The sequence below is a fragment of the Danaus plexippus genome, chromosome 23, assembly GCF_018135715.1.
Source record: "Danaus plexippus chromosome 23, MEX_DaPlex, whole genome shotgun sequence".
Lineage (NCBI taxonomy): Eukaryota > Metazoa > Arthropoda > Insecta > Lepidoptera > Nymphalidae > Danaus > Danaus plexippus.
Window position 1 is genome coordinate 6,113,978 of NC_083551.1, and position 24,597 is coordinate 6,138,574.

Below are 24,597 nucleotides of genomic sequence, written 5' to 3' on the forward strand. Positions count from 1 at the left end.
TAAGAGACGTTTGACTTCTTGTTGTATTGTCCTATACATGAGTAAGAAAAAACTAAAAACTACAAACGTTCCTTAAATACTGTAGTAGCATCGGAGAACTTTTCAATACTAGAGTAAGAGATAAGACGAGCTATAAAGAATTATGAATGTTGTTTAATAAATGAAACTTAAAATTAAAATCAATTCGATGTGTTAAGCCGTCTCTGACTATTGAATAAACAAAATTTTATAAAGAAAATCAGTAATAAGACTAATTACAAGTGAAAGATTGAAGGGTATAAATTACGCTGAAGGAAGGAGTTGGTGAGTGATTATTTGTTTATCAAAAATCAATAGTGATTTCTGTAAAATCAACATTAATAAAGTAACAATATTAGAGATGAATGAAAATCAAATATCAAAAAGTTTGAAGGTCGCCAGCCATTATTATCATAATTAATGCAATCAACCAAATTCTAGCGAACAATTAATATTCAATATTGAATTTGTAACTTTAGCGGCGATTATTACAAACGAATTAAGAAATTTGCATGAAATATTTAAAGCGTTCATTTTAATCACCAAGATTTTTTTTATTAAAACAAAGAAAAAGAATTATTTTTTTATATTAAGTACATGGAACCTTTTGATTCAACATTTACTTTTACGTGTCGGCATTGTAAAGTTGTCTTATGAAATCAATCAATTTAGTCTCAATATCTTTATAAGTTTTTGAAATAAGAATACCCATAGATATAAGTAAGGGGGTACAAAAAATACCCCAAAATAAACATTTGCTCATTAAATACATTAAGAGAAACTTTGTAATGACGGTCGTAGAGTTTATTTTCCTTTGACTCTAGATGGTACAAATAATGTCGCGGAAAGCAATTGAAGAAATGATGTCATCTAATAAAAGTAAACTCATGAATCAGGATGAGATGATACAAAGATGAGATACTTGAAGGAGAAGGCAAAAAATCCTATTAAAAATATTATTACAAAAAACAAAACTTTTCATAAAAAGAATAAAACAAGAAAAATTTTTCCTCACTTTTTTTTATTTTTGTCTTAAAAGAATTGTTACTATATAAGCATTTTATTTAATTTACAGACGTAATAAAATGGATCGTTACAGTGAATATCTTATCTTTATCGGATAAGTTTCAATTCAGTGTATTATCGATAAAGTGGAACTGGAACACAAAAACAAAATTGACTTTGTTAAGGATCATATTTCATATTTTTTGGGTTATATAAAAATGAATACTGTCCAGCAACAGGAAAATGGAGTTCAATTACCGTATATAAAATATTCTTCCCAGTTGGAATATATTAACTTATTCTGCAGAGAACATCATATAAAGTATGTGCCACCTCGGCACCACCAAAACCTATGTAACATGCTTTGTGACTAGGATGAACCTTTCCTGGCGTTATGGACAACTGATGTCTTGCTCTTCCGACGTAGAGCGTTTCCCCGCTAGAAGTTTTCCCTCCAGGAATAGCTGAGGATGGAACCGATCCATTGGATGACGGCACCCACCGCAGATTATCGGGCTTCGCGCACAAAACTTCGATATTCTGAACGGGAATTTCTTTTCCGTTATACATGACCGACGCAGCGTTGTGTCTCACTGATAATTTGCCGGGAATCTGATCCCCATTGTGCCAAGCTCTGATGACCCACAATGGACTTCCGTCCCAGCCTTCGTGCCCTCCTATTACAGCTTTTCCTGCCAGTGAGCTAGCAGTGGTCGCAGTCGACGGAACCCAATTGAAATCTCCTTCACTTTCAGATATTTGGACTTCAGAAGTCTGCTGGTTGGAAGACTCTCCTTGATAAATGATATTCGTTATGTACGTGGGTTGACCTTCTGGCGGATGTGGCATTATTGGCACTGGCATCATAACAGCACCAGGCACATAGTAAGGATATGGAATTGGACCGTGACCTGACAGCTGGCCGGGGGGTTGATGAGGATAGGGATGATTCGGCTTGTGATGTGGAGGCGGTGGATGCCATCCTGGAGGTCCATAGTATGGTGGCGGAGGAGGTCCTGGTGGTGGGAAACTCATTTTTTCAGACTTCTTTATTTAATATATATCTATTGCTTGTTTGACACTCACAAAGAACTGATAAATAACAAAGAATTCCTTAAACTGTGGTCGTCCTCAAGACACAATATATTATATTGTCTGTCCTAATCTCCCACAATCTTATCTTGTGATAATTTTATTAGTCATATCAATAAATTTGTAATTTTTTGCAAAAAATATTGATTGTAATATTTATTATTGAAATTGTTCGTGAGTCACCCGGATCTGTGTATTATTTGTTTCAAAAAACAATATGTTATTAATTTGTCATCTTCATAATATTTGATTTTTAAAGAGTAAAAAATAAATCGCTAATTCCGTTCTTAAAAGAGACCGTAACTAATGTCGAGGGTACGATAAAAATTTTTTGATTATCTATCCTCAAAATAAGTTTCTTAATAACAACACAAATAAATAATATTGTAGAAACTATACTACATACCTATGTGTGTATTTTGTATATTATTTCTTTTATATCTAAGCAATAGACAAGACAATTATTTTTGTATAAGATTTCAATTAAAATTCGTGTTGATTTATTACAAGTGGCTATCGAAACTCATCATTCGTGTTAAGCGATATTTTACGTTATTCAAAGACGGTTTATTTAAAAACTGGTTGTTAAATACAAATAGTTTATTGTTATTTATAAACATTACACTTAATGAATTGTCATAACATTATTCATGAATTTGTTTTTGGATCAATTTAAATAAAACACAATAATAGTTAGAACTATTCTTATATATTTGGAAAAGAAGAATACTTACAAGTTATATTAAATATAAAGTCTTAAACTATTTGTTAAAATTTTATAAATACATTTCAAAGAATTTAAGTTATCTCATAATTTATCATCATTTTTGTTAACTGTTCTACGATATTTGTACATTTGTTATAAGCTACTTTTTCCGAAAGTTTTTTTTAGTTATTTACAATATTTCTTATTTTTTTATGTTTAAAAACAAATTCTTTAGTCTCTTTTACTGTCCAATAGTCTTAAAACAGGATTTAAATATTTCTAGATTTAAAGAGCATATCCTGAAATGATAATATTTATATTATATGTATTCAACATTATAATATAATGCTATCAGTAATCAAGTACATTAACCAAAGGTTTTGATATTCCTAATCTCTTCATTTTTGAAGGTTATTCGTATTTTCTTTTTATTAAAAGGTGACGGACGATTCTTCAAAGACTACGTTTTCAATTTCATCACATCAAACAAGGTATATATATTTGTTTCTTAAATATTTTATAGCTATATATATCATAACATTAGGCACATCGCATATTCCAAAGTGGAAGATTAAATATAAGCGGTTACGTAGACATCAATACCAACCTCTGTTTGTAAAATGTCGTGATAATTGTATTTTTATATTTGTCTGTTGCATGTGAGTGGGACGCCTTATAATTCTGTCTTATATCTAAGTGAGGACGATAGCTCTGAAAACACAGCGAGTTCCATCCACCAGCGCTGGCCATACGAACGATCTGATGAGGTCCGAGCGACGCTCTCGACTGTCCTGAGAGAAACGAACGTGCTTTTCGGGGTTCATGACCACTGAAACATATATTGAACATTTGGCAATTGGCTCCTGGGGCAGTAACAAACAAATATGTGTTCATATATAATTAAATAACGAACAATCGATGTACAACGGTTTTAATTTTAAGCATAAAATGGAAATGCGATTATTATATTTTATTGTAATTAGAGATAAAAAATTACAAATAAAATTTTGCGTAAACAGTTTTGAGAACATTATTGGTATCATTACATATATCACATACACCCATATAAAACACTTTGTTAATATTATCTACCAAATATTAAACGAAAAAAAACTACCACAGAAAAATTTACATGTCCTTGTTGATGTACTGTATAAATTAATGTGAAATATTTTCGGAAACAGAAAATGTAATGTACCAGGTGTGAAGTCAGTATCTATCCTGAGCGGCGGATGGAGGCTGATGGTCCATGCAGCACGACAGGCGACCGCCGCCAGTGCATGGAGAGCCCCGCAAGACTCCAGACAAGGATACTCCCGGAGAGTACTCACCACCTGATACATGAAGACGAAACGAAAGGTCAAGGTCACTCCTCATGTCAATCAGATAATAACTAAATAATTAATGCACACAATTCGTAAAGCAGACAAAAAGTAAATAGATTTTTTAGAATTTACTTATCACTAACTGATAACAATTGAAGATTAAAACAAACTATCGATGTATGTATAAGATAAAATGAGGTCTCGTTTAGCCTGGAAGGCGATACGGTCCATCAAAATCATCCCAAGTTTCGAAAATAGCACTAACCTGATTAATCACAGTCCTCTCGGCATCTCCCAGAGGGAAGGTATCAGCCGTGTTCCTCAGCAGCCTCATAGCAGCGGCGACAAAACCCGAGGTGCCCGGTGTATCGTCTGATTCACATCCGAGTAAAGATTTCACTTCACTGATGCGTTTGTCTCGCAGACTGATGGCAGCACGGAAAGATAACTGGAAGGAATATATACAGTTTAAAAACTACAACTTACAAGAACGGGAACAGATGTTGTGGAGATGGAATTTTATGTTTTAGGTTGCATTACAGTTCCTTGCCGAAAAGATTTTTTTTATAAAAAATTCGTAGCTTCAAAAGTATTTAATTTGAAAGACATGACATTTAATATTTTTGTAATACTTTCTCCAAGTCCATGTCCATGTGGGCTTTGGAATGAGTTAAAAAATAAAGAAATGATGTCTAAAACCACAAAAATATGCTATAAAAAACAGCTATTCGTATAGCTTTTTTCGAAATAAAACTGCTTTATCGTAGTCCTGCTGTAATTACAAGAATGTCGTTCAAATTCATTCAGTTACTTTCTCGTATACAGGAACAACATATTTATCATATCAAGTCTCGCTTATAATATTAATAGTAATCAATAAACTTTAAAACTAACTACTCACAACAACAACGGAGAATACTATCTTATATTTTAAGTTGGGAGTCGGTTTGAGAGGTTCTAAGGCTGCTAGAGCCGGCAGCACCTCCTCAGCAGCGAGCGACCAGACTGCAGCGTACTGTGATACTAACTTACTTCTGCAAAATATATAACGATATGTTATACGGATTAACATCAGATATATATGTATTGACGCTGTTTAGAAAAAGAAAGTTCAGCAAGCGGCAGAAACCCAGGAAATGATTTTATCTAAGTGTGAACTCGTTATGGGTTATATTATGTTCTAGATAATAACAGATTTTATGTTTATTAGTTTATTTAACAAAAGATATGCATGTATATTTTTTATACAATGGGGTCTTTTAAAAACTAGTTATAAGTTATTTCGCCTTGATATCTGGGTATATAGCACCTGATTCTATTAAAACCTTAATACAAACCTATCAGGATGTTGGTGGGAGTCATCACTGTCCGAGTGGTAGCCGTCGCTGGCGGAGTCTGTCGGGGAGCGAGGAGTGTTCACCACCAACACCTCAGTCATCTGAGAGAGGAGGGCGGCGCATCCTCTCGAATAATTCATCAGTACACCAGCCACCGGTCTGGAAAAAAATAATTAACTTAACGAATCTCTACAAAACAGAAACTTACCACTTATCTTTCGGTTATATTGTGTTTACCTATCATTTATATATGGTTCATTAAAGTAATTTAGTTTAACGATCGAGCAACAAAACCAAATGGTATTGAACGTGACAGCAAACCATCGACAATAACTATGAATTATTAATAATTATATTAGATTCAACATAATACTTTAACCAGTGATTGTATTTAGTTCTTTTAGTATCCGCTCTTAGTTAAATTACTTACGACGGAAAAAGGCGAGATGTGAGTTTGGAGTGAAAGGTTTTTAGATTACATCTGTTGCTATTTTCAAGCAATATAAAGTAGCAGCAACTGAACTATAAAAACTAAATAAAACTAAAACAATCGAAATGATAGTGTTAATTTTGTCAAATGAAGCTCAGTCGAGAACAAAGTAATGTGATACAATCTTTCTCATATGATTCTTATAAATGAAAGTCGTTACATCACTAGAGCACACTCGAGAGGCATTACGTTGTTTGAGTTAATTGAACAGTTTACAAGAACATTTCATAATATCTGTAAAGATATTTAAATGAGAAAATTTAAGAGTTAATATTTAAACAAAAATTTTAAATTTCAAACAAATTTTCCGTTATCAAGTTATCAGCGGAGTTTTTCAGACAACATTTTTCGTTAACAGACAACATTTTGTCGTTTGAAAGGTATAATTTCTTTCCGGTAGTATTCCTCATATTTCTAAATTTTCAAAAATAATTCAATCAATACTCCACTCATATACTTACTATCTATTCATATTACAAAAATACTTAATTAATTATTTAAAACGTCAGATAATATAAATTAAAAGCACTTGACGTCGATCAAAATCATTCGATATAACTCGGAAGCTTCTGAACATTCCTCGCGTTGTGAAGCCTGTGAAGCCTGTGAAAACTAAATGAAACTTGCAAACTTTTAAAAATAAACTTTACTTTCGAAAGAAACTATCAGTATTCAAAACTCGTTATGAGAATGTTATTGAGTTAGAAAATGTCTGTTCTTACAATGTTGCTGGAAAAATACTTCAAGGTTTCCCTTACCATCTTCGTTCGTATGTAAGAAAAACTTAGAAAATACAGAAAGTGTTAGCATGTGGACAGAAAGTCACGTGAATAATAAATTAACATGTTAGTTATCCAAGTTCATGTATAACCAGACAGTGATACATTCATGGTTAAAGTCTTATTAAAACATAAAATGTATATACAAAGACAGTATGGGCCAAAAAACCTCACTCAAGAACTAACAATCAACCCAAGCTTTCCTTAAACGTCACTCGGTTGTCGTAATACTAAAGGTATGTGATAATAAGTTCCATATAATTTAATGCCCGTTTAAGAATCAAACTTAACCTCTGGAATGCAACATCACAATGAAATAGTAAAACGAACTTCATGACTTAACAATAAAATTAGTTTCACGCGCTTCGTCTGTTTATGAGAGAAATTCCCAACAATGGCAATAAACTTGTCAGGTTTGTGTGAAATGAATGGACAGGCATACATACAAGTGAAGTAACGGTGACTTCGGTTGCATTATTCATAAAAAAAATTGATTTTTTTATTTTGTAATAAACATTACAATTCACGTTTCATTAATATTCATAATTATATGAATGTTTCTCCTAACCAACATTTAGTATCCCAATTAAACAGACTCGCGGGTATCGCTTGTAGTTAAACAAAAATATTTTTATAACACGGCTATCAAGCAAGGCTATAATTTGCTAAATGTAATCGTTTACTGGCACTATCTAAATTATAGATTACATCGCTATAAATAACCATTACTGGCCCATCTTACGTGACTGACTAGAGAACTTTCCTCGTTGTTTTACTTACTTCTTTCCACTAATTTTTATATAACTGCATTAAACTCCCGACTTTGCCTGCGTAAAATTTGTCTGTTACATCATATGTTGGAAATTTTACGTGTTACTGGAAAGATATATATCTACTTATTATATTTAAAATATTTCTTCGTATAATGCACTTTACACCCAGCTTGTGTCTTTAACAGTATAGAAACAAACATTAATAAACCTAAATGAACATTTACAATATCACATATAATTAAAAAATAAATATTTATACATTACATAATAAAAAAATAAATTTGTTGTGTCGAAGGAGGGATCTCTCGCTTTTACTATTGATAACTTTATGGAATATAAATATTATAAATGTTGTATAAAGTGCCGTCCGTCTGTTGTTGTGCAAGAGTGAAATCAATCATTCTTTATATTAGACACGTTCACTCATCAATACCTTTATAGCCACTGGCTTCAAAATATTATTTAAGAGAGCTTTCTGTACGCTGAGCACAATTCGCGTGATCACAAAAAATACGAAGGTATCTTTTTTCTCAATGAATACTATAAAATTGCAAAAATTTAGGAATGAAAAAGGTATAACTTTCCTTATATAAAGTGACATTGATCGTACTGGATACCTTAAGTTCCTTAAAGAGTTAAAAAATATTTTTTGTCCGAATTTCTTAAAAAATCTATATGAAATATTTTCTCATTATCATCAAATTTAAATTTTATTTATAATTTTATTCCCCTTTAAATATTTATTAAGTCCTTCTTAATATCGTATTTGGAGTAGTAGTGTTGACGCATTGTTCGTGTCTTTTCAATCAGCACATTCTAAACAATCTTTTCTTTAATTATTTTATCGATAGAAGTCAAAATATGAAACAGTCCTAGTAGTTGTGGGAAACATTTTTGTTTACAAGGATATTTCATGCGATTGTTATAAGATATTGAAAGGACCAATTTGAGTAAATATATCAAACTCATTTCAAAAACTATTATACATATTTAGAAATAGTCAAATTGAGAATATCAAAAACGGTGAAAAAAGGAGAAATGATACAACTTTAGTAAACAGACATGGTACATACGAGTAAAATAGATATATTTATTGAAAGTCTCGTCGTCTGAGCTTCTTTGTAACAACGGTTAAATAAAGCACATTATTTTCTTGTTGCTATATTTAATCGACCTCCAGCTATGTCAGACAAAAAACTAAAGTTATTTAAGACACTAACTAAACGGTAATAACACTCAATGTTAAGAAGAGCGGACGCGGTTCTCTTCCTCAAACATAATTACAACATCCCGTGAGTTCCACTATTTGACGGACATTTATTATAGAGTATTATATATACGAATGTTTTAATGGTTTGTTGTTTCCTGAATCTCAACTCAAACCAGCCAGAACGGATGGAGGCGGTCTAGACGAAAATACATTGTAGGCGAAAGGCTTTTCCTTAGCGGAATGAAAGATGGCCCTCCTCGAATACATTTCTAACTTATATATATATATAGGATAGCTTGTAATTTTTGATCACACGATTTAATAAATTTAAAACATTACATGATCGGTTATTCTTAGTCGATATAACTGTGAGAAAACATAACATACAAGAGAACTTTGAGCTCAAAAGTCAGAAGTCACACACGATCATTTGTAAGTAGCGGTAATAAAGATAATAATCAATTATTGGTTGTAATGACGCTATTATACTAAATGGATAATTTCAACACCAGGTCTAATGCAATTGAATGAAATTTCATAGCTGTCAAAATTTATTTCCCCATGTTGAGTTCCAAAGTTATTATTTTGATTCGTTAAGCATATCATTACGATCTTTGGTAAGATGCTGCAACTGAATATTGTTCTTTATTTTTTATGTCTTTTGAAACATAAAAAATCAGCATCATTCGTTCGTTATATGAAACTTTTTATTTTGCGAAAGAAACAAAAAGCTGATAAGGAGATAAATATCATAAACATTATTTAAACAAAAATCACCCTAAAACATAATCTTCCTGCGACGGTTGAATAGATTGAGTTAATAATGTTATAAAACACTCACCTGGTGTCACTCAAATCCAAAGTGGGGTCGCTTCTCTTGATTTGTCCGACACAAGCTAAGACCGCCTTATCACTGTCAACCCTCGCTGATAAGGAGGCGACCAAGGTCGGGAGCTGCTTCAAGGCCGGCTTATCAACAATGGTCAGTAGTGACTTATTGTCGATGAGACGTCTCTCAACATCGGCATGGGACAACGCCAACAGACGTTGATGAGATGACGATGCAGGATCTTGGTTGACCGTCACCGAGGACTGACAAACATTTACATTATAAACGTTTGCTATTTATTTCTTATAAAAAGCATAATAAATTGTTTATATTTTGCATTTGTCTATATAAGAGATAAAACGTCTCACAGTTGGAATCAGTTCTATTATTATTTTTGTGCTTCAGTATTATACAATGACTATTGTATATGTCTCACCAGTTCCTCCAGCTTATGAAGCGCCTGCTTGTACACCTCCACATGTCGCTGTAACTCGTTCTTCATAGCGACGTGAAGAGAGATCAACGTCCCCGAGGAATCTGCAGTGAGGCCATGGGTTCCAAGACCTGCACAAACAAAAAGATTAATTCCACAAAATGTTTTGTATTTCTATGATAAAAACTTTCTGACAATAAAAGTTGATTAAGATGAGTCATAAAAAAAACAATGAAGCTATTTTCCCCCAAGATAAATAATTTTACATCCTGGGAGCGAGGCCAGTGGCGATTCATAAGATAAAATATAAATAAAACATACGAGTGGAACCACACATAATGTATAATTTCCTCAAAAACCGGATGGTACACTAAATACTGGATATAATTCGTAGATTTCCTTCTGATTTCTATCGCTTTATAAAAACTTATTTAAAATAACTTCAACTAAACGTGAAAAAATATCAATTACATAGAATGTGCGAACCCATTGTTAAACGATTACATCCATAATCAAAGAAATATAATTTTATTACGATTAGATAAATGTAATATAATGTCATTATAATTTAAAACATCATCATATTTTGAAACTTTGAGTAAAATCATTGCTATTGATTTGATTGCAAATGTTAATGTTTTATTTATTAGTTACGACAAGCTACATTGTTAATTAAAACATTTATTAATAACTTGTGCAGTTATTGTTATATGAGACCATTATTATTTCGTATGTCGGATAAAGTAACGCAATAAATAATGTTAACATTTTCTCAAGGTTTGGGACATTAACCAACACTTGAGGTTCAAATATTCCAATTGCGCTAATTGAGATTCCAAAACACTGCCAAATAAGGTCATTTGAGATTATATTCGGTGAGCAATTTAATCAAATCTTTTTAAACACAACAGGAAAATTTTAATTTTACCGCAATTAGAGGGAAACCTTGTTCTAATTAAAGGTCCCAATTAGTGTAACTTAAAAAAACTGATGTTTCAAATCATAATAGTGAGATCTTTTATGATAGACAAATAATAAAAGTCACCTCCGTCGAAACTCATACAATAGATATCGGTCCTGTACAATGTGAGTTAAGAAAGTCGCAACGGACCTTGAATCAAACTAAGTTTAGAGAAATATCTGGACAAAGACATAATCGTTATTTTATTTGGAAAGAATAAGAACATTTTGTTTATAGAATGTCTTTTATTCTTTCCAAATAAAAGTTCACAGCTTGCATTAATTCTAATGAAACAAATGTGCTCCTCCCTCCTTGCTATAATAGACCTGCCTTGAACAGCTGCATCCAGCTGCCTTCGCCTGTTATCGACAGCCTCCCTGGCATCAGGACTGTAATGGACGAGGGCGGACGCCAGACGAGCGGTCCTCGCTCGAAGACCAGAACCTTGATCTCCCCCGAGAAGACCGACCAGACGCCACGCCACTGTCTCACATTGTAATTCCGGACGTGGTGTAATCTCCAAAGATATCAACCTGGAAGATACATCTTTACAAAACTAAACATCTAAACCTGATTTGGATTTAATATCAAAAGACTGTGCTCACAAGACTGATACTTTAACATAACTATTAGAATTAATAAAAGAAACTTGAAAATTTAAATTTGGCGCCACTGTCACTGTCGCTGTCAATTTTGAACTAACATTCACATCACGACTTGTGTGATGTCACTTTTTGTTAACTCTGTGTTCTTGTCAATACGTTTTCTCTTAATCAATATAATTTGATCGCTGAAAGTAACGTTTGTTTTTGTGGATAAATCCCATAACCTAAGAGGTTATGGGCCCAGCGAACTCTGGAAATAAAAGTGAAGAAGAAATATAGACAAAGAAAAAGTTACATTGTGGCCGAGAGAATAACCTCAAAATGGATCCCACGCGGTCAATGCATTTGGAAAAATTTGATGGAAATAACTTTCGACAGTGGAAATTTCAAGTTAAGTGTGCTCTGAAAGCAAAAGGAATTGATATTTCTATACCGAAACCAGAAGGAAATAGTACGGAGTGGTTGAAAAACGATGGCATGGCGATGTTTATCATAACTTCGTCAATGGATTTAAGTCAGATCACATTAATTGAAAATTGTGAAACTGCTAAAGAAATCATGTTGAAACTTGAATCAATATATGAACAAAAGAGTGAACTATGTAAGATGTTAATCCATGAAAAATTTTATCAATATAAAATGTCTCCAAATGATAGTGTAGCTCAACACATATCAAAAGTAGAATCTCTGGCAAAACAGCTAAATGAAAATGGTGAAAAAGTCAGTGAAATGGCCATCATTACTAAAATACTTGGTACTTTACCTTCCAAGTATCGACCACTGCGGCAAGCTTGGATGTCGATGGATCCAGAACAACAAACAATCATTAACTTAACTGCTCGATTGTTAGATGAAGAAGCAAGTTTGGCATGTGAAGATGAACAACAACAAGAGACAGCTCTTCTTGTTGCCAATAAAGGATTGAAAAAACATTCAAATCAAAACAAACCTAGTAGTAGTGGTCCAAATCAAAACAAAACTAATAGCAAACATAGGTTTGAGTGCTATAATTGTGGGAAGCGTGGTCATTTTTCAAAGGAATGTCGTGCACCAAGAAAATCCAAGTACAGAAAGCCTCAGCAAGAAGGCGCAGATATGTTAGCATTTAATATAGAAAGTAATTACACAAGTAACCCAGAAGATATTTGGATATTGGATAGTGGTGCTTCCGCACATATGACCTATAGAAAGGAATTCTTTATAGAAATTTTTGAGAGCAGTCAGAAAACATTGACATTGGGAAATAAACAATCAGTGGAAGTGTCTGGTATTGGTAAAATTCTAATTCAGAGATATGTCAATGGACAGTGGGAGGACAGTGAATTGTGTGATGTACTCTATGTTCCCAGCCTGCGAAGAAACTTGTTTTCAGAAGGGGCAATAATAAGAAAAAATTTTACTATCATTAAAAAGGACACAAATGCTTTAATTTACAAAAATAGTGAAGTAGTCATGATTGCTAAAATTACAGAAAACAATTTGTATGAGTTAAATATAAAAACAGTGATTCCAAATACTTGCAACCTGGTTCAAAATACCCAAAGTGACCTTAAAATGTGGCATGAGAGACTTGGACATATTAATCTAAAGCAAATTAAAAATATGTGTTCTAATAGTGTTGTTGAAGGCTTGAAAATCAAAGACAATGAACAAAGTGACTTTATTTGTGAAGCATGTGCATATGGCAAACAGTGTAGACTGCCATTTCATAAATCTGTACGAGGAAAATTACAGCCAGGAGATCTAGTATATAGTGATGTATGTGGACCAATGAGTCATGAATCAATACAAGGTATGAAATATTTTGTATTATTTAAAGATGCAGCCACAAGTTACAGGCATGTATATTTCATTAAGAATAAAAATGAAGTCATGGAAGTTTTCAAGAAATACAATGCTATTATTAAAAATCAATACATGCATAATGTTAGAGTGTTACATACTGACAATGGGAAAGAGTATGTCAACAAGATATTTCAGGAGTATCTGGATAGAGAGGGGATAGTTCATGAGCGTACAGCACCCTATACCCCAGAACAGAATGGCCGTGCTGAGAGGGAACAAAGAACTATAGTAGAAAGTGCACGTTCAATGTTGTATGCCAAAGATGTATCCCTTGATTTATGGGCTGAAGCTGTTAATTGTGCAGTTTATATATTAAACAGGACTTCTTCTAGCCAGTGCCCTAATAAGACACCTTTTGAATTATGGAATGGTATAAAACCTCAGATAGGTCATTTGAAGGTGTTTGGAAGTGTTGGTTATGTTCACATTCCAGATCAGTTGAGAAAAAAATTAGATAAGAAGAGTGAGAAGATGATTTTAGTTGGGTATGATAATACCAATTATAGGATGTACAACTTAAATAACAAGAAGATAAAAATATCAAGAAATGTCATCTTTGATGAACAGCAAGTGCCAGAAACTAGAAAGAACATTGCAGAAATATGTATAATTGATAATGATATACCTGTAAGCCAGGAGACAGAAATTCCTGAGTCAGAAAATGTAGATGATAGTGTAACTGAAATACCATCATCTGAGAATGAAGATAGTTTGTTGAGTTGCAATAGTGACGATCCAGTATATGAACCATCTCAAGAATTGAGTGACATAGAATCACGAAGTATCAACTTGAGACCAAGGCGTAATAGGCGTTTTGAAGCCAATCTTATAGAATTGTCAATACCTCAATCATATGAAGAAGCAATAAGAAGTCCTCAGAAAGATAAATGGTCAGAAGCTATCAAAGAAGAACTATCTGCATTGAAAGTTAATAATACTTGGACTATGGTGAAAAGATGTGGTCAACGAACCCTTACTACGAAATGGGTCTTTACTGTTAAGAAGAATGAAAATAATAAAGTTATTCGTTATAAAGCTCGTTTGTGTGCACGTGGTTATAATCAGATAAAAGATGTTGATTATCAAGAAATATTTTCACCAACAACTAGATATGATTCAATAAGAATTATTCTTTCTATTGCAGCTAAATATAATTTAGAAATTCAACAGTTTGATGTTAAAACTGCATTTCTCAATGGGTTTCTTGAGGAAGATATTTTTATTGAGTTTCCTAAGGGTGTATCTGTTAAGAATGATTTTGTGTTGAAATTGAATAAGTCTTTATACGGTCTTAAACAAGCATCTAGATGCTGGAACAAAAGATTTACTGATTTCCTAAAGAAATATGGTTTTATACAGTCTCAGGCTGACAATTGTGTTTATGTTGGCACTTTTGATAAAATAAAAGTATTCTTAATAATATATGTTGATGATGCCCTTGTAATATCCTCAAGTAAACAACTTATTAAAGAAATAATAGAGTACTTAAACAAAGCTTTTAAAATTAAAGAATTAAATTTAAAATATTTTGTGGGAATGGAAATTGAACGAAAAAATAACTGTATTTGTATTTATCAGAGAAATTATATAAAGGAAATTATTGATAAATTTTGTATGAGTACTGCAAATGCTGCCAGTACGCCAGCAGATGTAAATGTTATTATCACAAAGAATCTAGATGAGAATGTTGTTAACTTTCCTTATCGGGAGGCTATAGGTTGCCTGCTATTTTTGAGCTCTGTTTCTAGACCTGATATTTCCTTTTCAGTGAATGTATTAAGCCGATATGTAAACAATCCTAGTCAACAACATGTAAATGCTGTTAAACGTATAATTAGATACCTTATTAACACCATAGATTTATGTATAAAATATGGAGAAAGCAGTGATCTGATTGGATATTCAGACTCTGATTTTGCTAGTGATGTAGATACTCGTAAATCTACAACGGGTTATATTTTTAAAATGAATGGTGGACCAATAACATGGTCTAGTCAAAAACAAAAGACCGTTGCTCTCTCCACAACTGAGGCAGAATTTGTAGCAGCCTCTGAATCTGCAAAAGAAATTTTATGGTTGCAGCAAATTATGGCAGACTTGGGTGATAGTTTTAAATGTGTCACATTGTATGTAGACAATCAAAGTGCCATTAGACTTATTAATAACCCTGTCTATCATAAGCGTACAAAACACATAGATGTTAAATATAACTTTATAAGGGAAAAGGTTGAATTGGGTTTAATCAAAATTAATTATGTTTCAAGTAAAGAGCAATTAGCAGATATTTTGACAAAAGCCCTATCAACCCAAATATTTGTTTATCTGAGAGATCAGATATTTGGTTAAGTTTATATATTTTTTTTGAGAATTTTGAAATATTGTGTAAAGAATAAAGTTAAATTTTAGTGGGAGTATTAGAATTAATAAAAGAAACTTGAAAATTTAAATTTGGCGCCACTGTCACTGTCGCTGTCAATTTTGAACTAACATTCACATCACGACTTGTGTGATGTCACTTTTTGTTAACTCTGTGTTCTTGTCAATACGTTTTCTCTTAATCAATATAATTTGATCGCTGAAAGTAACGTTTGTTTTTGTGGATAAATCCCATAACCTAAGAATAACAATAAATATGACTGGAAGCAAAATGATATATAAAGCTTACATTATATTCTAAATTTAAGGTGATTATTACGAAATTTAATTCAAATTTCCCAAAAAAATGATTATTTACTGTTATCTCATAACGTCCCACCCATTCATACATTTCTAGAAAACATCTCGACGCAACAATAACACACCGCGCTCCTCACTAAATAAAAACTTATTAATTCAATTGACAATGGAAGAGAAACAGTTTCATCATACACTTTATACAATTAATATGCGATGGGAAATACTGGGGGATATTTTTTATTTGCATACGTATATGGTTATGTGACTTTACTCGTCTCATAAATAGAGAAAGCCACTCGTAGATACACCTTTTAGCGACAATCATGTAGAAAAAAATTACATTTGTTTTTATCTTTTAACGTATTTCCATGGGAATACATAAAATGTAATATATAAAGGCTTGTTAATTATAAAAGTATAACTACTGCATTGAAATTATTATGAAACATACTGCAAAATATAATATCAGTACAAAACACACGCTGCTTAAAGAACTATTTGTCGATATAATAGTTAAAATTCTACTCATTCTAGTTTTGAACATCAAAGTAAGTATTTGAGTAAGAACAATCTCGACTCTCGAGTATTCGTTGTGTAACGTGACTGTTATTGATACATCGGAACAGGTCAAGCATCCGACTTTCCTACCGAAACGAGTATTTTGGAATTATCTGAAGCTGATCACTTTCTCCCGAGCCCTTGTGAGTTGTGACGAGGCCGTACATCATGTAACTTTGATAATGAGTCGCACTCGTTCGGTTCAGTTAGTTTCATTAATTTTCAGCTGTATCTATTCGTTTCTGACTTTACTCTAGATATAAGTGTATAATATTTTGTCAACGAACAATCGTTTGAGAACTTTTCTGGAAGTGAAGATTTTAAATTCTGTTTAATATTATGAGGACAGGTTTTCTTATCATTTTAGTAACAAATGATCACGTTTTGAGATTCCTTTAATACAAACATCACGTTCTCAGATGACGGTCAGATGTCGATGACCTTATTTGTACATAAATATTAATTGGTAAATTGAATTTACAAAATACGTGTTGTAATTAATACAGGATAACTACATACTGTTAGTTTGAAGTCATTTGCTACTTATTACGCACTGTTTTTATTTAATTATTATATACAACGGCTTATATCAAGAAAAATTTGATCTATAAAACTGACTACAGTAGAAATGTCGATAAAATTATTATTATTTTTTTCAAACATACTGATCGAATGGATCGTTTCATCTTCTCGCATGTTTTCGTAATGTTAGTTACTTTCTATTTCTCTACAATGACATCAATATTATACTCAAATATTAACAAATAATACAAATATTGAAGTAGACACTTCACAGGTTACATAACGTTTGCAAAGTGACAAGACAAGACACGCCAAACAAATAACTCTTAAACCACCTTCAACAAATAAAACAATCTCTTAAAAAACACCGTTTCCTTCTGATGGGTTACGTTGGGTTTTGATGAGGAGATCTCCTAAACGGGCTACAAATATTATATGTTTTTCTAACAAACAATAAAAAACACAGGTTCTACTTTTTTGGGAGCTGAGATGATTACAAAGTCCCCTATCGTAGAAATTTATAACGGAACTTTTGAACAACACCTGAATGAATGTAACGAACGAGAGATAAGGTTGTTTTAGCTATCTGTCATTTAATATCGTTTGACAAAACTACCAGCGAGCGGCTTGTCTTAACAACTACAAAGCGTCCTGTCGTCTGTCGATGAACAGGAAGATAAAAACTCTGACGGAAGTCGCGGGGCATTTCAATATCATAAATAAATAATAATGATTAATGCCCATATTGAATTACGTGAAAGTCGACACCGGCCGCTACTTTCATCCACCCAACGTCATTTTAATAAAACCAATTTAAACTATATTAACTTCAGTTAGAGTCCTAATTACCTTGTACTTTATTAGGGACAGGTGTAACTTTACAGTTGTTAAGATTTATTGAGGTAAATTACATATGAAGTTCTTAATAGCAGTATCCTTAGTACAAGTATTCATTGTCATACTACACACGAAGCGTTTCCCGTTTCTCATTTATAGGCCTGCGTTAATGTACATCGTAACTAGTTTAAATAAATCTCATCTAATATTATATAATTGGGAAGCGGAGATGTTAATGAAATCAATGTGTCTCAAATATAACAAAGTTTATATGTCGTTCTGGAAGGGGCAACCTGTTTTGAAAATGGAGTATCCAAAAAAAAAACAATTAGATAAAATAAAACTAACTCATAAACATCTCCTCTGGTATGCCATCATCACCGGAGTAAAAATATATCCACCGCGAGTATAAGAGTTATATAAGTAATACTAAAAGAACTTACAACTAAAAGAGATCCAGACAGAAACAATAAAACATATTCTACGAAATGATTCCAGTTAATATAAAGAAGTTGTTTTGGTATGAAATGTCTTACTTACTATCTAAATCAGTCTGTTTCAAGTAAAGCTGCAGTCAATTAATGTAACAAACCGCCGGTAGGTCATTAAAAGGTTAATGTACTGAAACTATCTCTCTGGGAACTTTGTAAGTCGCTCATAATATAGTTGGTTAAAACACTGATGTTGAACGGTCTTCACACGGTTCACTCATTAAATATGAAAAATCTACTGTTATGATATTTATTGCAGGTTAAATGATTACACTTCACTCGGAGAACACGGCGCCTTAATGGTGGAGGTTCCAAATAACATACGATAAACCATTTATTCAGTTAAGCTTTTACTTCGAACCTTCGACTTCCGGGATATTACGTCCAACCAACCAATTGAGCTATCACGCCCTGACACGACCAGATAAAAATTTCTTAAGTGCAGTATAGAAAACTGTTATTATGTCAACTAAACCTGTTTAGTCGCTTAAAATAATATACTTAGAACGCTAATTGCCCGAATCATAATTTTGCTAATACCAATCAAATAAAAACTCAGTTGTTTTGTTGAGAGGACGGTTAGTTTTATTTAGTATCAGTTTGATGCTTACCTGTTTAAAAGTGTCTCCAGGAGATGTGAAGAGTGGGGTAGTGCTTCTACCAACAGGTCCACTGGTAGTTCACCGGCCACACTCTGGAGGACTCCTGGTCCCAGTCTGGACAAAATGGCCGCCGCTTCTCTGAACTGGCGACCCTCCGCCAACAATAAGACTCTTCGTAACGCGAGGCGAGGAGATGTGTAAGTGTTCTTCTCCCTCTCTCTCTCTCGTCTTATCCTTTCTCGGCTCTCGTTCATTTTAGGGTCTCAACAGTTAGCCCATGTTTTAACGTTAGATTCTGTAACAATACGAAATAATATGCTTCAAGATTACTCACTTAATTCAATCGTCTATACTATGTATGTCCACAGAAGACCTCAATTCCAAACCACGTTCTTAAATTTTACTAAAGATTACAAGTCATGAAACTTAAAGATTTTGCAAGTATTTTAAAATAGATAGGAAGGTCGCGGGAATCAACTAGTCAACTAACTACGATGAGATGATAATATCGATCCTCTGTGATATTTCTCATATGGACAGTTAGTTTGTGTTGTGTCTCCGTTACCATGACACACGTCTCTCTAACGGGAGATGAGAGTCATTAAAGTTTTTTGGTGTCGCGATTATTACAATATTGATTCAATGTAACAGCAAAAAATGACATTAAGTTGAATCAAAGAATGTTCGCCGCACTAGTATGTGGTTATGGAACGAAAAATATATAACATTATTTATTAATAACATCAATTTATTCAGTTAATAATATTAAAAGTCATCAAAAATGATTGGACTCATATTATTGGGGTTTAGATATAATATGCGAAGATCGGTTTAGGTTATACCAAGGAGGAATTGGATGCAATGGCATATTTTTATCATTATATAAGATAACCGATTATAATGACAGAATCATTAAGTATTAAAACAAATTATCTGCGTTTGACAAACAAGCTACTGGAACGATATTTATCTACAGTTTTTTAAACATTTAGACACTGCTAAGTCTGATGAATAATTTACATTATGGTAAAACACTGTGAATGTTACAACACGTGCTGTAACTTTTGTTCTACAGAAACAGAAACATATAAATATATCCTGCAATATACTTATAATGTTAATAGAATAGATCTTAATAGGAATGTGTCTTAAATTGACTAAATTTAAATAAAATTGAAAAAAGTTTCGTGGAAAGATATATAAGTTGAATATTTAAATTATTTATAATACTAAAAACGTGATATCTCACACGCAATAATTTGCATCCGACGTTATTATTGATACTGTTAACTTAATAAAAAGTGACATCTCTTGATCTGAGCGACTGTCATTAAGATCAGTAACGGGCTACGTCTCTCACTGTTCAAGAGGCACTTAAAAAATATGACAATAGTTTTCAAACAGACATATGACGAATCATATTTTATTTTGTAGATTTTTGACGTATTTTCTCGTTGTCCTACTAATAGACATTTTTACATATAACGCTATTAATGTAAATTATTTTCTGAAGTGAATGACATTGACACATATTTTATTTCATGTAGTATAATACAATCGTATATAATTTTTATGAATAAGCCGTTTCCCAACTAAATTCATGTTTATAATATCGAATGTTGAATTAATAAGCGCCAAAACAAAAAGCAATTAAACAAAATCTTCAATAAGACATAAGAATCCCAAAGATTTAATATTACGTCACACCTTTCACCCACCGAAACTGGTGATGTTAAGTGACGTGCTCACTAAAGACTTACTTGTGATGTTCTTATCATAAAAATTAATATTACAATACGAATAAAGAAAACATCGGCAGAAATGAGACAGAACAAGATTTTCCAACACAATACATTAGCTCGCTATACTCGCACTAGGATCGTACGTTGTAATAAAATAATATATATTTATCGTGTTATGTATGTACGTCCATATGTTATAAATATCAAATGAGATTGTATCACTTAGATAAGTTACGGAACTTAAAGATTGTATGATGTCCTTAAGAAATAATTTAGCTTTGTTTCACGTAATGAGATCTAATGAGATGAGATCTTTTTTACAAAAATAAAGCCGAAAAATATTATTTTCATTTTGCTTTGTTTTGTGACAAGAAATTGGTGTTTGATTAAAACTTGTAAAATAATCTGCAGCCTAGTGACATCTGTAGTGTCAGCTGTTACAAACCAAAGACAGTTGATAATGAATGATAAAAGATAAGTTTAAAACATCTGCGACTCCAACAGTTTAAAACTTTTATTAGAATCGAGATCACTTTTCCTGAGAAGATTTATACTCCGCTGAGTTAGACCAAAACCTTCCACTCGAACATATCAATTATTGAAATAATTTACTACTTATAAAAACAAAAGCACATTCAGAATAATATTCATAGTTGAATTGGTCAAATGTAAATTAATTGCATGAACAAAATATCACAAAGATTGAATTTAAATTGAAATATGAATAAAATGAAATCATTATTTAAAATAAAATAGTAGAACAAGCGACTTTCATAGTAGAGACTAGAGAACGTCGGCATTCCTAGGTCGCTTGTAGTGTAGTCGTATGTTGATTATTATAAATAGTTAGAAAATGTTATCTGAGCGGGAACCAGGACAAGCGAGGAATATATTACTGCACTAGCACATTAATATGATATATTTAAAATATTAATAAATTCAATATTAATGGATGCGAAGACATTCGGAAGAAATTCATTAACTTTATTGTAAAAGCGAAATTAATAATGTACAATATCATGAGTTATGTTAGTTTAATGTGAAGGTCAGTGGAACTACTTATTACTATTTATTACCCGCGACTCCGTCTGCGAAGAAAAAATGAACAATTTTTTTATATAACAGTTGTTATATTCAATGACGGTTTAAAATCATTTAGTGTATTGAGACGATCGTCACGGACTCCGGCTACAAAACAAGTTCATTGACATGACGCCATTATTGTCAAATAATAACAGATTTTATATTGCAATTAGATAGAAACAAATGTATTATACGATTTAATTCTATTCTATTTTTTATACAAAAAAAAGAAGTTTCTTTAATTTTAAAAGACATACAAAATGACGGACTTCGCTCACCTTCATCTGATAAGTAATTTTATAATTAATATAGTAAAGTGTAGTGAAATAGAGATAAGATGAAAATTTCACTTTTAAATTTTAATTTTTAATGTGCTTTATTAATATTCATGTTCCTGATAACAAACTAGTTGTTAGTTAGCGACACGAAAGTTTAGTTCACAAAAGACGTGTCGGGTTCTCAGTGCCAGTCTGAGAGGAGACCATTAGTATAGAGACTCGTGTAACGCTATAGAGAAAAGATATGTTTAAATGTTAAATAGACTAACTGACATTACAATTTAATGTCAAAGATATTTGCCCCATAAAATTAATACAATTCCGTCGTTGTTTCCCGAAAAACAAACAATACTTTTATCATTAAAAGCAATCTATTAAATAATGTTATTGTAAATAATTTTGACTCTACAACGTGTCATGGTTGAAATAGTCTTTAGTAATTTTAATGAAGAAAATTATAATTACAATAAGAATCATTATATCTTTAATGACATGTCTTTAAGTAAATTTTTCGAAGCAATACTAAATTTATACACAAACGAAAAAATATATTTTTTACTAGAAGTATTGTATTAACAATTGATTGAATTGTGATCATGGACCGGTCCGTGCCTAAGGTTCCACCACAGGATCCACAGGTCTACAAACCTATTAGTCCAGGGCCCCACAGGTCCACAGACCTGCGGGCCCGGAGGTCGACGCACTTTCTACGAGCTTTTTAATTTACAACTTTCATTGAATCATTAATCTTTTGTGAATAACTTTAATATTTTTATATTATTTATATCTCAATGTTAAAAGTTGTACAAAAAATATTTATTTTTTGGAAAAAAAAACTTATTAAGAATCCTTAATCATAAAGAACTCACCAAAATAACAAAACAAATCCTGTAACACAAACACAACACACACAGACGATACTACAGTCGACACGAACGGGTAACAATACGCTGTACAATATGTGTCCGCCGTACGTCAAGTATCGCCGAGTGTCTCGCACTGAATGAGGAATGTGACGATTGAGGAGTGAGGAGTGACTGCAACTGGGAAGAAAGCTTCCGGAACACGACAGTCACATGCAGAACAGTGACAGTAATAAATTATAATAAAATTAATAGTTGTGTTACTGAAAAAAAATATTAATATAAAAAAAAATACATCACTCATATTTCGATCTCAAACATGTGAATGAAATAGTAATTATTTTATTAGTTCACATGATTATCTCAACAAGCAAAAGCTTCTCTTAATGTTTGCATATTGTTTTATGCATGAATTTACAACTTTAAACAAAAACCTGAATCAATGTTTAGACGCATGACAAAGAAGTAAAAACATTTTCAGTCATAACAAAAGTGTTTATAATATTGTATATTTAAGTTGAATCGTTGTTGGATAACGTTGTCTTTAAAGCAGGTGGCCGCTCCAATCAGGTGGTGTCTGAGGTTCGATTCCCGGCGAGTGATTCACTGAGCGGTCAAAGGTCACCTAAGGTCTATGTTATGTAACATAACATTACTTTTTATGACCCGTTCCATAGTTCATGCACTTTTTACTAACAAAAACTTTACAATCATTTTATGAGACGTAATTCCTCTAAATATAATTCATTGTGCTAAATTAAAATGTCGTAAAGTTGATTTTAAATGTATATATTTTTATAAATTAATATTCTTTCTGTATATAATTACATTTTGATAATAATCCTGTTACTGAATTATTATAAACGTGTATTCCATCAATGTGATAGAACCTCCGCTCGAGGTCGCTGATACGATCTTCTTATAATTTTATAGTTTCCTTCATCCGGCGACTTTTAATATTATTTTAACACAAACAAACAAATCGTACATTTTATCAATCATAAGTTTTATAAAGGAATATGATTAGAATCTGGTGAAAAATAAACGACTAGAGATATTTTTTTTATTAAAGATATTTTCAAAATCTTGCTATCATTTAAAACATTAAAGTTGTAAACTAGAACGAGTTAACTTGCTCTGTTTGAAATTTTGTACATTGTAAAGGTGTTTGACAAGATTCACGAAAACAAACCTGTCTCTAAATACAATAACTCTAAATGTTCTCTTAATAAATGAGATGGAAATTAAGAGATAAAAGACGGAGACAAAGATTCCTTCATCCATATAATTTCAATCAAGACGTTAACTTAGTCCCTAGAACCATTTCCGTTTAGTAACTTGTAATACGTTAATCATAATTTCATTCTCCACGACAAATTATAATCTATATAACCATCTCAAACAATCATTTTCGTCATTTAGTCTCTTAGTCTGTCTTCAAATATAAAACTCCTTTCTAGAATTAATCTAAGACGTAATGTTCTTAGAGCTAAAGTAACGGAAAAGGGGACCAGTTTCAACGTGAGACAAATCAAAA

General features: G+C 32.2%; 2 protein-coding genes and 1 long non-coding RNA gene across 3 annotated transcripts; 1 reads left to right on the forward strand and 2 right to left on the reverse strand.

Moving 5' to 3' along the window:
• The first annotated feature begins 21 nt into the window (after nt 1-21).
• Nucleotides 22-4,584, forward strand: LOC116774868 (uncharacterized). The gene is made up of 3 exons (XR_009753069.1): nt 22-303; nt 3,260-4,180; nt 4,445-4,584. It is a non-coding gene; the product is annotated as an uncharacterized LOC116774868 (long non-coding RNA).
• LOC116774867 (uncharacterized) lies at nt 1,103-2,129 on the reverse strand. The gene has a single exon (XM_032667647.2). It carries the CDS (start codon nt 2,056-2,058, stop codon nt 1,315-1,317), a length of 744 nt encoding a protein of 247 aa, XP_032523538.2. The 5' UTR covers nt 2,059-2,129; the 3' UTR covers nt 1,103-1,314.
• LOC116774866 (uncharacterized) lies at nt 3,514-23,294 on the reverse strand. Its single transcript, XM_032667646.2, has 10 exons — nt 23,067-23,294; nt 19,104-19,389; nt 11,289-11,491; nt 10,001-10,128; nt 9,577-9,827; nt 5,484-5,642; nt 5,048-5,180; nt 4,412-4,594; nt 4,020-4,155; nt 3,514-3,650 (listed from the first exon to the last, which is right to left on the reverse strand). Exons 2-10 carry the CDS (start codon nt 19,346-19,348, stop codon nt 3,514-3,516), a joined length of 1,575 nt encoding a protein of 524 aa, XP_032523537.1. The 5' UTR covers nt 19,349-19,389; nt 23,067-23,294.
• Nucleotides 23,295-24,597: the final 1,303 nt, after the last annotated feature.